Source organism: Emys orbicularis, chromosome 4 (assembly GCF_028017835.1).
Source record: "Emys orbicularis isolate rEmyOrb1 chromosome 4, rEmyOrb1.hap1, whole genome shotgun sequence".
Taxonomy (NCBI): Eukaryota; Metazoa; Chordata; order Testudines; family Emydidae; genus Emys; species Emys orbicularis.
The window spans coordinates 7,642,841-7,656,124 of NC_088686.1; the positions used below are offsets into that span (position 1 = coordinate 7,642,841).

General features: G+C 39.7%; 1 protein-coding gene across 2 annotated transcripts in view; it reads right to left on the reverse strand.

The window, feature by feature from the left end:
• NIN (ninein) overlaps nucleotides 1-13,284 on the reverse strand; it is a 99,554-nt gene that overhangs the window by 6,599 nt on the left and 79,671 nt on the right. For both annotated transcript variants that reach the window (XM_065403007.1, XM_065403008.1), the window contains exons 23-27: nucleotides 12,453-12,599; nucleotides 10,795-10,974; nucleotides 9,132-9,281; nucleotides 7,114-7,215; nucleotides 2,387-2,587 (exon numbers count right to left, since the gene is read on the reverse strand). In XM_065403007.1, coding sequence (XP_065259079.1) covers nucleotides 2,387-2,587; nucleotides 7,114-7,215; nucleotides 9,132-9,281; nucleotides 10,795-10,974; nucleotides 12,453-12,599 — 780 coding nt within the window. The remainder of the gene's footprint in view (nucleotides 1-2,386; nucleotides 2,588-7,113; nucleotides 7,216-9,131; nucleotides 9,282-10,794; nucleotides 10,975-12,452; nucleotides 12,600-13,284) is intronic.

A 13,284-nucleotide genomic window follows, 5' to 3' on the forward strand; every position in this document is an offset into this window, starting at 1 on the left:
ATGGAAAATCTGGGGTTGTACTCACTGGTGAAATGACGGTGGAGAGGGGATATGACGCAAGTTTTCAAGATGCTAAAGGGGACATTGAAACGTAAATAAGCTTTCAACTAAACGTTTACCCTAGGAATCAACTAAGGGAAAAAAAGCAAGGTGTTTTTACAAAGGAATGTTCTATCTTGTGCTGAACTAGAAGCAGCTAACAAAGATATAGTCCTTGACCATACTGAAAAAGTGCTCTGCTGTAACAAAATTGATTAAAAAAAAAAAAAAAAAAAAAAAAAAAATCAATCTACTTAAACCTATGTGAACCCTTATTGTAGATGCAGTAGAGCTGGTGTAACTTTTTTTAAATATCAATTTAGTTTGCTTAAGCTGTATCACTGTAAGAAAGGGATAAACAGGTTTTAAGTACATCTATAATAGAGATTTGCACAGGTTTAACTAGATTGATTTTAAAAATCTAATTCAATGCAGTTTTCCAGTATAGACAAGGCCTTGCAGAGATACCCAACAGGAAAGATTTACACATTATTCACCTGCAGAACCACTATTTATAGCATGTAGCTAGCTTATGCTTGATGAGCTCTCAAATAATTTAAAAACTTTTTCTTGTTTTCAAAAAACAAACCAACAACCTTACATACTCTTAAGACAGTTCACAGTATGTTAACTTGCAGAAGCTGCTATAAGATTGCTTTTTTTCTGCCTTTTTTTGTTTGCTTTTAAATAACAAAATTTCAGACTAAACCTTACACTCTACCTTTCACACTCTGTCACCAAAGACCTTAACATATGGTAATATTGCCTTCTTGTCATCATCAGAGCGCCTGACAGAAGACCTTACATGCAATATAATTTGTATTTAATTCATCCTGCTGTGCTTGCCTTTCGTTTCCCTGCTTTTGGATGATGTGTCTCATCCTTAAATATTTAATACTCTTAAAAAAAAAAAATGGCATCACCGAAGAGGTTTGTCATTTTTGTTGAAAAAGTCCATTCAAGTACATGGCACTTGGCAGGAGTATGAATTTTTCGATAGAGCTATCCCTTTCACCCCAACCCAGTCTGTATAGAGCCTACATATGAGTAAGTCCCCAAAAGATACGGTTATGAATTGATTTTCATTGTTTTTATGCTGAAAAAGTATACTGTGTTGTAACTCCTTCTCCCAGGATACACTTTATACTCTTGTAAACAATGATGAAGGGTCCCGTCACCTTCTCAAATCATTCCGAAGAGATAGCACGATGACAAGTTTCTTACCCCGTGAAACTTAAAACACTATTGCTACATAAAAACACAGATAAACTGAGCATGTTCAAAGGCTCTTCCTAACTTTAAAAAATTTTCAATTTTTGAAAGCTCAAGGCTTTAAAGAAAAATGCTACCGAGCTTAGTCTACTTTGAGTGTAAGATTGTGTTTAAATTTAAGCTTTTGTGTTTAAGAGATATGGGGGAAGCGTTTACAATAGTGTTTTTTAATCAACGTTATCTGAAGCTTTACCTCCCTCCATAAAAGGAAGTCAGGCAAACATTCCGGTTTACATATAAGGCAGAGACCAGTCCTTTGGGTACCTCTTTTGCTTTTGAAGCAATCTAAAGTGGCAGAGAGAAACTCCCCAAACTGTAGTTTACACTGGAAATGCCAGCTTTCATACTAGTGCTTCTGCATTATCTCCTATAACACACTTCTTGCACATTTGGGTTATACTTTATTGTTCAAATAGTAAAGAAACTGGATGACAACTGCATTGAAAATCCCACCGCATGTGAATGGTGGCCACAATTTAGTCTTGAAAATACATTTTGAATTTTCCTTCAGAAATGGCAACGGTATATACATTTTATCATAACGCCACCTTCCAGAATGTCTCCTCCTATGACCTGAGAATAATGAAGCTGCAGTGACACTTTCAGAAGTGGGTTTAAGTGTCTGTATGATGTCAGGCAACATTTGACACACCTGGACTCCATGAGGCAGTAATATACTTTGCTAGTTCTGCATGCTTTAGATACAGATGTTTGTGCAGTTTATAGTTGTGCTGTACCTTTAAAACTGTATAGTTTCATATTTGATCACATATTAAAAATATAAATAAAAACAGTACGGTCAAATCAAAAATGTAGATCAAAAGGAGAAAAGCTAGTAATATCTAGCTGGGAATGGTTAATACTCAGGAAAATTAGAAAGACTGCACAATTAAGCTATGGTCTCAGTCAAATGACATGCAAACTGAGGGCATGTTATACAGATATTTGTATTAGGAAGATACCATTATTTTTGAACTGGCATAAACAGAGAAAGGATCACATCAGAATGGAAAAAACAAGACAGTTAATCAATACATTTTCTAACTCTGAAGCTGCACAGTAAAGAGAGTTGTACCTGTGGCATGTTTGTTTCAGAGGGTCTATTTTCAAGTTCCTCCTGCAGTCGTTGACTCCTCCTCTCTGCCTGCTGTAGCTGATGTTGGAGTTGCAGGAACTGCTCCTTGGGCACCATTGTACAGCCTTGCTGCTGGAGCTGCTGCAGCTCCCGAGAATGCTGGGATTGGCTAAGCATCACATTGGAGCTCGAGTGTAGCATCTGAGTAATAAAATAAAACCAGCCATTAGGAGCGATGTTGTTTACACTTTAAACCAACCAAAAGAGCTATTTAGTAAGTAGCTATTTACTAGCATATGCTACAGGACCCTACTGGAAACCAGCTTCAAGTCTTCAGCAAGCTCTTTTTCTGTATAACTGAGTCAAACAAACTTGTTCTGATGGCGAATACATGCACTGTGTTAACTATTCTGCAACACTCTATTTTTTACCCATAATAAAAAGTTATGAGGTTAACAAACCTTTGTGCATTTTCTAAAAGGAAAAATGTATGCGTGTTTGTTGTTTTAGTCTAATGAAATCTGACCTTTGATCCATGTTTTCCTGGGCCCAGTTTAAAATTTAGGCTAGTTACTGATAAGAGCCTGTCAAACCTAAATGAGCCATTGGTAATTTTTAACTTCAGTATTCATTTTGTTTAGACTTGATCTTAACAGCATTAGCTGTAAGTTTAGTATTAAGGCACAGCAAAAGCAACCAAGCAGGGGCTTGGCGAAAGGAGGCAGTGCAATTATTGACTTGGTAAAATGGGCTCAGGTCACTCCATTCTGATCCAAAGCTTTTCCAACGTTCAACAGTGCTCAGATATGTGGTTTTGGTTTGGGATCCATCTCTAGTTTAACGGAATTTCATTAATATGCCAAAAGCCATTTTCCTAAAGGAAAACGGAGAGTAGGATGTTTTCATCTCAGTGCATGTAGGATTTAAGTCATATAATGCTACTCATTATATCCCATTCAGATTTGTGTGACTAAAGCCTCATTCTTTATATTTACCCCTATATGCTGGAAAACGGAAGCCTTTATATTCTCAGTTACTCAAGTGATGCCTCCAGCTACAGGCAGAGATTGCCAACAACCAAACAACAATTCGACTTCTGTGTATAGAAATGGAGTCTTGGAGGGGTTTCTTCAGATATGGGTGTGTTTAACAATCTGAAGAGGTTTCTTTACCATCAAAACCGGACGTCTTGTCTATCCTAGAAGAGGATAAACCCTCCAGAAAACCCTCTTTATGTAGACACAGCTTATACCCGCAAAAAAGTGCTTTTCCAGTTATAGTTTATACCAGTTCCCCAAGTGAACTAAGCTATACTATCCAAAGCACTTTTATGCCAGTATAACAGTGCCTGAACTAGGCCTTTTTGCATATAAATATGTTGGGGGTGGGGTGGGTGGGGAGGCCACAGGAATCACTTCCTTAACCAATATGTCATACTACAAAACACCTAGTGAGGACTTGGCCTGAGAGGGTCTAACTTCTCTCTCTCATTCTGACAAAGTGCTGCTTTCAAGCAATGGGATGACACTGCTCAGATGAGGGCAAGACTGCAATGTGATTGCTGGCACGATCACATTACAAACATGGAAGTCTCAGCTGGGAGTTGACTGACAAGTTTACAGATTAGAAGTCATTTATTTTGTTTTTAAATACCCACACAATTCAACATGTGATTATTTAAGTTAACATTTTTCCAGACATTAACAATTGAATTTAAAAACAAAATTCCAGGCAAAGTTAGTTTATATCTAGAATCATTTGTGATATTTGAAAGAAAAAACAACACAGTCAAGATATTAAGATTTTAAAAAGACCAACATGCATTTGAATAAGATTGTACTGGCTCTATTCCTGTTAATCTATTTGATATACAATAGCTTGTTAAAAGGATGTATAATTAATCTGACACCTCAAAACACCTGCACTAGTCTCTTGAGTAAGGTGTTTGTGGTTTTTTAGTTCTGCAAACATGATTTTGCTTCTTCCCTCCCAAGTGGTGTGATTAAGAAGGATGCGTCAGCTAATATTTGTGGTTTTACTCCGTGGGCGTGTCTATATTGGGAACCATAGTGGTATGAACTCCTGTGCCCTGTCTATGCTACGGCTTTCACCTTGGGCTGCCCTGGTGCAGGAAACAAGGAAGTTATATGATGTTTTCAGTGCAGACAAGCCCTGTGTGTTTATTTTCTACAGGAGAATCAGAACTTTCTCCTGAATCAAATATACAGTGTTCAAAGGCTAATCTCCTCCTTTCTCCAAAATACAGGCTAAGAAAGAATTCTATCTATAGTCTCTGCAGATCTGACGGGATTTATCAAAAAAGCATTTCAGTTAATAGGACACAATGAAACACAGTAATTACTAATGGAGGACTCTAGAACATGAGCACAGATGCTAGCAGTACCTCAAGAGAATAAAGGCAATGAAACATTGTTTGTCTAGACAGAAAAAAAACTAAGTATAATCTTTTGCCATTCTAATCTGCTAGGGAAAGAGTACCAAGAGCTGCACTCCTTAAAAGATTTAAGCATGTCATGTAGTCTGACTGCATTTAAAAGAGTGCCCGGCAGTTCAGTGAAAGGCATGCAACATATCCGATGTTAACGAAGAGACATCGTCAACCCTCTCAAGAAAGTAAATGGCCGTTTAATAAATGAAAAAAGAAAAATGAAATTTCAGAGCCACTTTTCATTTTGTGACGTCAAAAGTTTATCCGTTATGACTTTTCAAATAATCTTGGGAACAGACTTTGAAAGGTATGCCACATTTCTGGACCTACAGGATGGAACATTCATGATATATCCACATCCTTTAGTGTAAGCAATACGGCATTTGAACTAAGTATAGTCACAGCTATTTTACAATGAATAGTGACTCCTTTACAGATATGGAGTGTTACAAACCCAATACAATTAGTAGCATAATAAAGAAACAAAAATGAGATTTCTCCGTGCTATGGTAGTACATTGAAAATGATTGCTCTACCTTCACACACTATCTCAGACAGAGCACTGCACCCTTCTCTGCTAGTTCCAACCACTGAGTTCTAGGCACAGGTTAGCCACAGACAAAAGGAGAACAAGCACAAGAGAGAAAGTCAGAGTAGTTAGGATGTGCACAGTGCTAAGTGAGTTTTATACACACCTGTTGGAAAAAGATTAGGAAAGAGGACAGAAAAATCTTGCATGTTACTAGATAAAGTTTTATAAGAGAATGCATTTCCACGTATGGTAAAGAAACAGCCAAAAGCATTAACAGTCCAGTCTAACAGTATATCTGGGTTCCCATGATTTCAATTGTCTTACATGGAATGGAAAATTTAATTGTTTTGAGCATATATAAAACAGTATTTTGGACATTCTGTCAGCCATTAATTCTCTCTTCTTATGGAAATGTTATAGTAATATTTTAAGTTAAGTAACCGAATTAGTGTTTTCTGATAGTCTATTTGGGGCCTATTTCTAGCCCATTATCTAGGCACTTTTTAAAATCTTTTATAATATATCTTGCTAGGCAAGCATCCTCTGGGAGATGCTCTCCTTTTTATTTTGGCACAAGACTTGATTTTGCTTCACCATTCTCTCCTTCAAGTTTAGGGGATAAGGTCAGATAGAAGGTCATGAGTTCAAAGTTCACATTCAGCTGCAAAATATTTCCATCATAAATAAGAGAAACCTTTTAAATTCTATTTTCATAAATTTGTTTCAAGCACATAATTAAATTAGGCAGACTAATAAGTTAGGAGGACAGGCCATTTTTTTTCTTTTCTTTGTTCATATGACCCATCTTGTGTTACTGGCTCTTGAAGGGAGCAGGAGGAATTTAGAATAAGACTCCCAGAAAGTTGCTATTTTCCAGCAGGACTAGTAAATTTGTCTGATATTTGGTTGTTAAAAAGCAAGTTTTCAAAATTAACATGCATGGTCCTTAAGCTGTAAGAGGTTACAAGTGAGTAGTTTTATACACTTATAATCAATAGCTCCCTAAAACTATAATTTGCATACTAATGTTGCCAAATAAGGTTTGGATAGAAACATTGAGAGTCTTTACCCTTATCTTTGGATACAAGAAAATCTCCCCGTCTTCCATTTGATCATGACCCTGAAGTAGCTGTAGTTTCTTCTCACAACTTCTGACAAACATCCCCCTTTGTCGGAGCACATTTGTCATGCAGCATAATTCCTTGATTAATGGGGATGTGACTGGGCATTTGCAAGAGACTTCTACCTGGCTAGCCGTATCAGTTTAAGTTTGCACATTAATGTACCGTATTCCTATCCTACTGAGACCAAGAAAATATCTTTAAATACATCATCTATAGAAGTGTTTCCCAAACTTGGGACGCTGCTTGTGTAGGGAAAGCCCCTGGCGGGCCGGGCCGGTTTATTTACCTGCCGCGTCTGCAGGTCTGGCCGATCACGGCTCCCGCTGGCCGCGGTTCGTTGCTCCAGGCCAATGGGAGCTGCTGGAAGCGGCGGCCAGTATGTCCCTTGGCCCACGCCACTTCCAGCAGCTCCCATTGGCCTGGAGCAGCGAACCGCGGCCAGCGGGAGCCACGATCGGCCAGACCTGCGGACGCGGCAGGTAAATAAACCGGCCCGGTCCGCCAGGGGCTTTCCCTACACAAGCGGCGTCCCAAGTTTGGGAAACACTGATCTATAGATACCGTGAGATACTGGTCCCATTTTTTCCTCTATTCAATAGCGTTAACATTTATTGAAAGGTACCTCCATTAGTTGTTCATCCAGTTTGACTTGCTTTTTTCTTAGCCCTTCATTTTCCAAATTGATGGTTTCCAATTCATGCTCAAGTGAATTCATCTGACTGATCTGTAAAAAGAGAAGATCTTCCCTTAGGAATGTTGTTTCGCTTGGAAAGAACTGTATATCTAACAGAAATACCCACAAAACGTTCTGAGAGCTATGAGATGCTTTCCTGGAAGTATCTGAATAATCCTATTAAATGCCTGTCCCCTGCCTTCCACTCTTCTAACGATTTCCTTCCCCCCCCCCTTCAGTTTTTTTGTACATAAAATAAGAATAAGGCATAATAAGATTTAAAACTAACTGGACTTTTATAAACAAATTGTTTGTAAACGGTTTAATACAAATAATTTATATTTTAACCATTCATATTCTATATAATGAAATACTTCAAGCATAGTTACGGTTAGGTAGCAAATGGTTAACACATTATGAGAAATGTACGTATAGTTTGTTATGTCGGTTGTTTTTGTTGTGTGTACATGTACGTATGTGTGTACATGTACGTATGTACACACAACATTTTGTAAAAAGTTAATAGGAAAAAAGAAATGTAGTTTGGCTTATGGTTTTATCTACTTTGTTTAATAACATCTACATTAAACCATATATCTCAGTACTTCAAGAAAAACCGCTAGTAAGGAGACAAAGAATAAGTAAGCAAGTACTCAATGTTTGCAATGTTGTAGCCATGTTGGTCCCAGGACTCTCTCAAGTATTCAATATCAGACTAATACTAAACACATTTGACATAAATGGAAACCATCTCTAAGACTGATGTAGAAAGGCAGAACCCCTAAACTGCAGGTTGAAGAATGTGTGAAATAACAGAGGTTCTGAATCTCATGAACTAAAGCTGGGATACAAGAGCAGCGTATCCAAGGACTCTTCAAAAAAAGGCCAAAGGATACATGTTGTTTAGAGTTTGTGTGTTCCAATACTACATTTTACTCTGAGCAGGTTCAGGGTTAGCTTTCATTGTCAGGAACAGGACAGGTTGACCACTTAACAGCCTTGCAGTCTTGCTTTGGTAAATTGCAAACCTCCCAGACCAATAAGAGCCAAACTTAATAGCTAATGTTCTTCATTTCTGGTTTGGCTTTGTTTTACTTTCAACACACTGTATATTTTATACACGCATCCTTCTTGCGAGTAGGATGGGCGGGTGCCTGGGACACGCCAAAAGCCAAAAATAATCATAGAATCATAGAATATCAGGGTTGGAAGGAACCTCAGGAGGTCATCTAGTCCAACCTGCTGCTCAAGACAGGACCAATCCCCAGAATACTGTGGGTTTTTTTACCCCAGTTCCCTAAATGGCCTCCTCAAGGATTGAACTCACAACCCCGGGTTTAGCAGGCCAATGCTTAAACCACTGAGCTATCCCTCCCCCCCTGCTTCATAGGAAAATTGCCATTTTCAGGCTAGCTTTGCCCACCAAGGGGAAGGAAACAGAGAGTGCAAGCAATAACCAGGCGAGCTTTGAGGGTCAGTTTTTCTCAGATTTCTCTGTCGTCTATACAGAACAAATACTTACACAAGGCCCAGAGTGCAACCTGGTATTCTGAAACTTCAGTAGTGGAACAAGAAATGTGGCTTTCGACATGAAATTCGTATAGTCAAGATTAAGGACCTGTGCCTGACAGTACTTCATGCATGCAGATGAGCAAGTGCTTAGAGAGACCCATCCTGATCATGCTGGACAGGCTGCAGAACCTCACTCAGGACACAGACACCATAAATATGTAAAACGTTGCACACCTACACCATTCATGTCACCTATTTATCTATACACAGAAAACCCAAGAGTGCCTGCCCAAGTTCCATCAGATTTCACAAGAGCAGCACACAACTCACAAAGAAGATTTCTATGTAGCTGAGTAAAATTATAGAGTTTCATCTGATCAAATGCCATTGCAGCAAAACTGAGTGACGCATTGAAGCCAGAAAAAGTGTTATTTGTTTTACGGTCTGAAACTAACCCTCCTGTGAGCAGAAGACAATTCCTTCTGAAGCTGTTCACACTCCCTCTTCAAGCTTAATTTCTCTTGCTCTATGGCTTTCACAATACCAGACTGGCTTTGATGTTTTTGGTGCTTCATGGAAAGGATCGCAGATTCCAACTGCCGGATCTAATGAGAGCACAGATTGAACAAGGAACACAGAAAGGCATCGTAGAGCATTAAGAATCTGTTTTCTATTCAAGGTTCCACTGGCTAGCATATCCAAACTGACCTGATCTAATGCAAATCAAATTTCAATGAACTGAATTAAAATGTAAGTTACCAACCTATTTCCTAGCCACAATATTTTCTACATTTAGTAAAGTAACTGTGAACAGAGTCCGCCCTTCTCCCTACTACTGGGAACCAAAAAAATTTGTGAATTCCAGTAAAGCAGTGGTTCTCAACCAGGGATACATGTACCCCTGGGGTATGCAGTGGTCTTCCAGGGGATACATCAACTCATCTAGATAGGTGCCTAGTTTTATAACAGGCTACATAAAAAGCACTAGCAAAGTCAGTACAAACTAAAATTTCATACAGACAATGACTTCATACTGCTCTATATACTATACACTGGAATGTAAGTACAATTTATATTCCAATTAATTTATTTTATATCATAATTATATGGTAACAATGAGAAAGTAAGCAATTTTTCAGTAACAGTATGCTGTGACACTTTTGTATTTTTATGTCTGATTTTATAAGCAAGTAGTTTAAGTGAGGTGTAATGGGGGGTATGCAAGACAAAGACTCCTGAAAGGGGTACAGTAGTCTGGAAAGGTTGAGAGCCACTGCAGTAAAGGTCTTCTTTAAAAAGGAAGTTTAATGGTTTTCAATTAATTTACAAGCCAGCCTATAGCAGTTTTCTATTAAGGTTAGATTAAACACGATGAGTTCTCAACCATCAAGTCTCCCTAAAACAGGAGCACTGTTTTTAAAACAGGAGCACTGTTTTTAAAACAAAAAAGTTCATAAGCCTTGGTCTACTCCAGCAGTCGGCAACGTTTGGCACGTGGCTCGCCAGGGTAAGCACCCTGGCGGGCCGGGCCAGTTTATTTAGCTGCTGACGCAGAAGGTTCGGCCGATCGCGGCCCCCACTGGCCGCGGTTCGCCGTCCCGGGCCAATGGGGGCGGCGGGAAGCGGCGCGGGCGAGGGATGTGCTTCCCGCCGCCCCCATTGGCCCGGGACGGCGAACCGCGGCCAGTGGGGGCCGCGATCGGCCGAACCTGCCGCATCAGCAGGTAAATAAACTGGCCCGGCCCGCCAGGGTGCTTACCCTGGCGAGCCGCGTGCCAAACGTTGCCGACCCCTGGTCTACTCTTAAAACTTATACCAAAACAGCTATGATGGTAAGGGGTGTGAAAAACCACACATCCCCTACTGACCTAGCTATGCCAACAAATCCCCAGCATAGAGACAGCTATGCTGACAGAGGAGTGCTTCTGCTAGCATAGGTAACGTTGTTCGAGGAGATGGTGGCAACCCTGTTATGCAATCCTACTGCGATATTTCTATGAAAAACCAGTGAGCATCATTTTTTTTTTTGTGTATTACAAGTTGCAAAATGGGCATCATCACAGGGGTTCTGCCATCATGCAGTCACTATCTATTAGAGTGTTCGCTCTCTCCAGTTACCTTCTCCCTGGAATGAGTGAGATCGGTTTTAGTGTTCTGGACCTCTCTCTGGAGTCTCTCATTCTCTTGCCTCAGCAGCTGCTGCTCCTGTTTAATCAGCTGCTCGAGTTCATCCCAGTGCAGCTTCTTCGGCTGGTTCTGCAGCCCTGAGGAATGCACAGCCAGTTCTAGAACCCGATTCTTAAGACAGACAGAATTGCAGGGTTAGGCCTTAAACAAAGAAGCAGATATTTTCTGTCTTCAGAAAGATTTTGCATTTACCAGGAACTCCGTAAACTCTGATATTTACAAATGAATTTCTGTTTTCCTGCTTCCCTACATCCAGTTTCTTTCAAATAACCAAGGTGCTAATCACAGGGCAAAAAAAACCCAGAGGGTTTTCCTCTTAGCTGAAACCACAGATGACAAGTCACCAGTTAAATGTTAGAATGGTTAATAGGAGTGTTCTTAGCCCAACTATAAAAATCAAGCAACTGCCCCACTTCCAAGCCTCATCAGGCAAGTAATAGCATGCAGTTTTATGGATATAATTTGGTCCTGGTTCTAACATTCAGAAAAAAAAGTCTCATACCTCTTTTCCATGTGGACACAAAGTATTTCACAGTTATAATATAAACCATGCAAGCAAATCAGGATAGTGATTACAAGATTGCTCCCTACACCCCTCCCCAAGTATTCGTGTTCCTTATCTATTAACAAAGTAAAGTGACAGGCTGTTATAATGAACTCTTTTTTGAAAGGACACAATGGAACTGAAAATTGAGTCTATTTCCCAATCATTAGTTCCACTTGTTAGGACAACTGCAGTCTAAAAAGTCTCTGAAGCCCCACTCTGGTACAGGACTGTAGTTATACCTAGTCAACGGTGTAAATAACTGTACAGATTTTTTTTTTTTTTTTTGAAAGTTTACTCTGAGGCAGTGTCAAAATATCCCTTTTAACGAGAAAGATCATTTAAATGGGAGGTTCTGATTGATCTTAACCTGCCCGAACACCCATATAACTAGATTTTAAGTCTATTTTAAGTGCAAGTTACCACAGATCTGAGTGTGGGTTACAGTTATGGAGGACCAGCTAAAACTTATGATGAACAAATATCTTCACAAAAAGGGAAGGATGATAACTAACTATGCTCTTTTGTCCTCTTGTATTCTTTGAATACAAGCGCCAGACTGATGAAGTAAAGAAAGAGTTGGCTAAACCTTCTTCTACTTGGACTTCCTCAAAGAAACCTGACTGGAAGGTGCTGTTCTTTATAGGCCTTTATAATGGAAATCCAAGGCTGGAGGGTACCCAGATAAAAGCCTTCTGTGATCCCTATCTTTTTACAGCTTTATTGGGGTCTCTCTCTTAAGAAACAAAGTGGGGAAGGGAGCTAGATTTCCATTATTCCCAAGATGTCCACAATTAAATATGTAATTGCTACTTGCTCAAGACTCTACCACTGTTTATGTTCTTAACCAACAAAAATACTTAAGTGCTTATGCATTAATAAAATATTATGATATGCAGGATACTCTGACTGGCTTCAAAAGAAAGCAGCAATTGCAATTCCTTTAATTGAAATTTGTGGGTAATCAATAAGCTGGGGTATACAAAGCTGTAAGAGTTATTCTGAGATCATGCTAGTATGGTAAAGGTAGCTATTGAAGAATTACCTTATCATTGACATTTTGCAGTTGCTTGTGTAGTGACATTACTTCCTGTTTAAGAGCCTCCTTCTCCTGCTGGGTCACCCGTAGGTCTGATTTTAGCCGTGACATTTGAAGGTTGATATTTTGTAGAGCTTCATCTAGACTCTGAACCTGAAATGCACAAGAAAGGACAGCTTTAGACTTGCTGCAATGAAGAAACAGAAATTCTTAGTGATTGCCTGCTGGTCAAAGCAAAATAAAACAAACAGTTCGACTACAGTGAATTTAGACTCAGAATATAAATTTGGTACAACAGTGATTTATCTGTGGAGGTGCCTATAACAGGAGTATAGCGAGGATCATCGAGGATCCTTAATGAATGGGGGGATGAATAGGATCTCTGCCTGACACAAGGAAGAGGTGAAGAAGAAAAATCATAATTCTGTCAGCTATTCCAGAAAGATGCCAGATGACTTGAGCTGCCATTTCAAGTTACCAGCCACATAACACACTGAATGCAACACTCATGCATCTGCCTTCCCCTCCTGTAATATTTTCCTGCTCAAGGAGGAAATGTGAAGGATTTCTGCTGAGGTTACTCCTGGCAATCCAGGGCAACTATGGTACCACAACTGCTGTCAGCCAAGCAAGCCGCCTCTTCTCCTTTCCTCCCCCGGCAGGCCGGCTGGGAAAAGAGAGGCAGCAGCAGGAGAGGAAAGGGTTGTGGTGTTTAGTACTAGCTAGTGCAGAATCTCTCTTTACAGGTATACCGGGGAACTGGGAAGCAGGCGTAAGCAAAGGGGAATCTAACAGTAGAAGTGAAACCACAGCTATCCCCCCAGGGAGAAATTTACCC